Below are 2,740 nucleotides of genomic sequence, written 5' to 3'. Positions count from 1 at the left end.
TCTAAGTTAAAGTCTTACAGGTAGCAGATGGATCATTTCAGATTCAGTCTGGCCTGCTCTGCAGCTTTAATGTGTCCTCACTGTGGAAGCTTTGCTTCTTTGCAGAGTTTCGCGGCCACCTCTCAGTTTGAGCCTCAGCTGTCTGCTCTCTGCACAGCTGCTGTTTAATTCAGTAGTGATTGATCTGCTGCTTGGCAGCTTCCTCCACCTCCTCCTCCTCTCCGTCTTTGATGAAAAACCTGAAAAAATAGCTGAAAATATTCAGTAAAAAGATGGGTCCCCTACAGATATTTGTTTATAAACGTCATGTTAAAGATGGTAAAAATGGCCTCAGCGGGAAAGAGAGCAGAGCAGCCCACTGGCCGTCTGTTAGTTTGACACTGTGGCTTTTTGATGGGAGTCACATCTGTGCAGGACGCCTCCTGTTCTACTTTTATGGAGCTGGTTTGTGAATTTTATGATGATAAAACACAATATATATATTGTTATTTCAAAAGGCTTTCTAACAGGACAAGTTAAGGCACTTTAAAATCAGATGATTCCTTTCACTCTCCCTGTCGTACTGTTTGCTCTCTTTTCTGAAGCAGTGTGTGTCTCTCAGATCTCAGTTTCTGCTCCTCCCCCTCTGCGTCTATGTGTCCAGGTGACGGACGGCGTGGTGGATGCGATCGTGTACCCGAGCACCACAGACAAGAACAGAAATCGAGGTTTCGCCTTTGTGGAGTACGAGTCCCACAAAGCTGCAGCGATGGCTCGCAGGAAGCTCATTCCAGGTAGCCTTCCTCCTCGTCCTCCTCCTCCACGTGTTTCCTTCCTAACCTTTGAAGACATCTGTGTGTCCACTGTTTGTTTTCACTTTGAGCTGACTCAGTTCCTCTCAGCGTCCAGCAGAGGGCAGCACAGACTGACTTCTGGGTCCGAGGGTTTATAGAGGAAAGACAGCAGCTTCCAAAGCTCTGATCGTTTAAGCAGCAGAAGATGAGTTCACTGATGTAGAATCCACAGGAGTGCTCGAGTCCTTTAAGCACCAAAGTCACAAAAACAGAGCAATGAAGGAAACTGGAGCTCCAGCCGCTCTGAGTGCTGCGATGATGTAAGAGAGAAAACAACCCAACCCGGCATGTTTGCTTTTTGTAACGGCAGAAGAAACATTCAGAACTCCACATGGGTTTGAACCCACAACCTTTTTGCTGTGATACAAGAGTACTGCAGAAACAAACTGCTGTAATGAATCTGAAGCAGGACAGACGGTGTGTCTTGCATTGATGAGTTCGGTCTGCAAAGACAGGGGGAGTGGCCAAGATTATTTATCTGTCACAAACAAGTGCGACATGCAGTGGAATGTATCCTGACACACGATACATTAAGTGGATATATACAGAAGGACACTATGTGCAGTAAGTAGCATTACATGCAGAAAGTAAGTGAATTATGTACGTTAAGTGGATTAAATAAGACAGTCTGGAAATTTGAAACTGAAAATCTGAGAAAATACACATTGTGCAGATAATAGCACGCGTGCAGTTTCTGCATCCCACTGACCATTGAACCAAACACTGTAGGTGCCCAGAGGTGTAACCCAGCTGTGTGCAGAGGGGATGAGGTGTTATTGAAGGCTCCATGTGGCTGCTTTGAGCCACTGTGTTCACCTCCGCCTCTTTTTTTTCTTTTGTCTTTATTTTTCACTTTTACTCATATTTAAAGCTCAAACTTTGGAAAAAATCACGTTCAGTGGCTCTAACAGTGCTAATCATGTTGGATAACTGAGCCGTGAGTATGAGAACACCCCTGCAGTGTTCCCCCCTTTGCCTCCTTTCCCCTCCCGATGAGTTTGCGCTGCTGTCCGGAGGTTCAGCTAGCTGTTTCCATTAAGCTATCGGTTCCCTCCTGTCTCAGCCCCTGGGCTGCATTGGACATTGATCCTTCAGTCAATCGATTCACCGGATTAACCACAAACATGTTCCCCAGCTGCTTATTTTATCTTCAAACTGCTGCTCCTGCAGATTTCCTGCACGGTGGAGTCGGACACCTGTCAAGCAGGTGTTGATTCAGGGCAGCTACAGGAAACTGAAGGTATAAAGCCGAGGTTATTACTCTAACCACCAGCAGCAACTTTAGAAGGGAAACAAAGATGAAAAGGTTTTTGTTCCCTTTAAAAAAATTTTTTTTAATGAAAGTGAGATTTAAAATGAGAATCACAATGGTGTGAAACAGGAAGTTTAATCAGGAGGAAGAGGAGCCTCATCTGCTGAGAGCAACGTGAAAACTTCCTCTTTTTAACAGCCACCCTTATTATGTGTGTGTCCTGCCAGCGGAGAGCCAGCTGTGTGCGTGTTGTTCATTCATTGACGGGTTTAAACCATCAGCACCCTCACGTTACAGTCACGTGATGCTGCTGTGTCCCACAGGAACTTTCCAGCTGTGGGGTCACTCCATCCAGGTCGACTGGGCGGAGCCTGAGAAAGATGTGGATGAGGAGGTCATGCAGCGTGTTAGGGTCCTTTATGTACGTACACACACACACAAACCCACACGTATGTATATTTATAACTTTTTTGTTTAGTTTGTTTGTTAGCAGTGTAGTGTCCACAAGTTTAAAGGTTAAAGTTAACCTTGAAAAAACAGTTTCAAGGAGCCATGTTGAGTAATATATCATATGAAAACACAGAGCTGTCCAATGTACGCCCTACTACATCACAACGATGGCAACGTGTTATGATAAAAAACATAAAGTGTTGCA

At 45.0% G+C, this 2,740-nt stretch overlaps 1 protein-coding gene across 1 annotated transcript in view; it reads left to right on the top strand.

Annotated features, from left to right (window-relative positions):
• Positions 1–306: 306 nt before the first annotated feature.
• LOC102192103 (probable RNA-binding protein 46) overlaps positions 307–2,740 on the top strand; it is a 27,105-nt gene continuing 24,671 nt past the window's right edge. The window contains exons 1-3 of the mRNA XM_013916084.1: positions 307–318; positions 644–773; positions 2,409–2,506. Coding sequence (XP_013771538.1) covers positions 307–318; positions 644–773; positions 2,409–2,506 — 240 coding nt within the window. The remainder of the gene's footprint in view (positions 319–643; positions 774–2,408; positions 2,507–2,740) is intronic.

This window comes from Pundamilia nyererei, unplaced genomic scaffold (assembly GCF_000239375.1).
Source record: "Pundamilia nyererei isolate P.nyererei 1_Seehausen unplaced genomic scaffold, PunNye1.0 scaffold00459, whole genome shotgun sequence".
In the NCBI taxonomy this organism is placed as follows: Eukaryota; Metazoa; Chordata; class Actinopteri; order Cichliformes; family Cichlidae; genus Pundamilia; species Pundamilia nyererei.
This window is presented reverse-complemented; position numbering and strand designations above follow the sequence as displayed.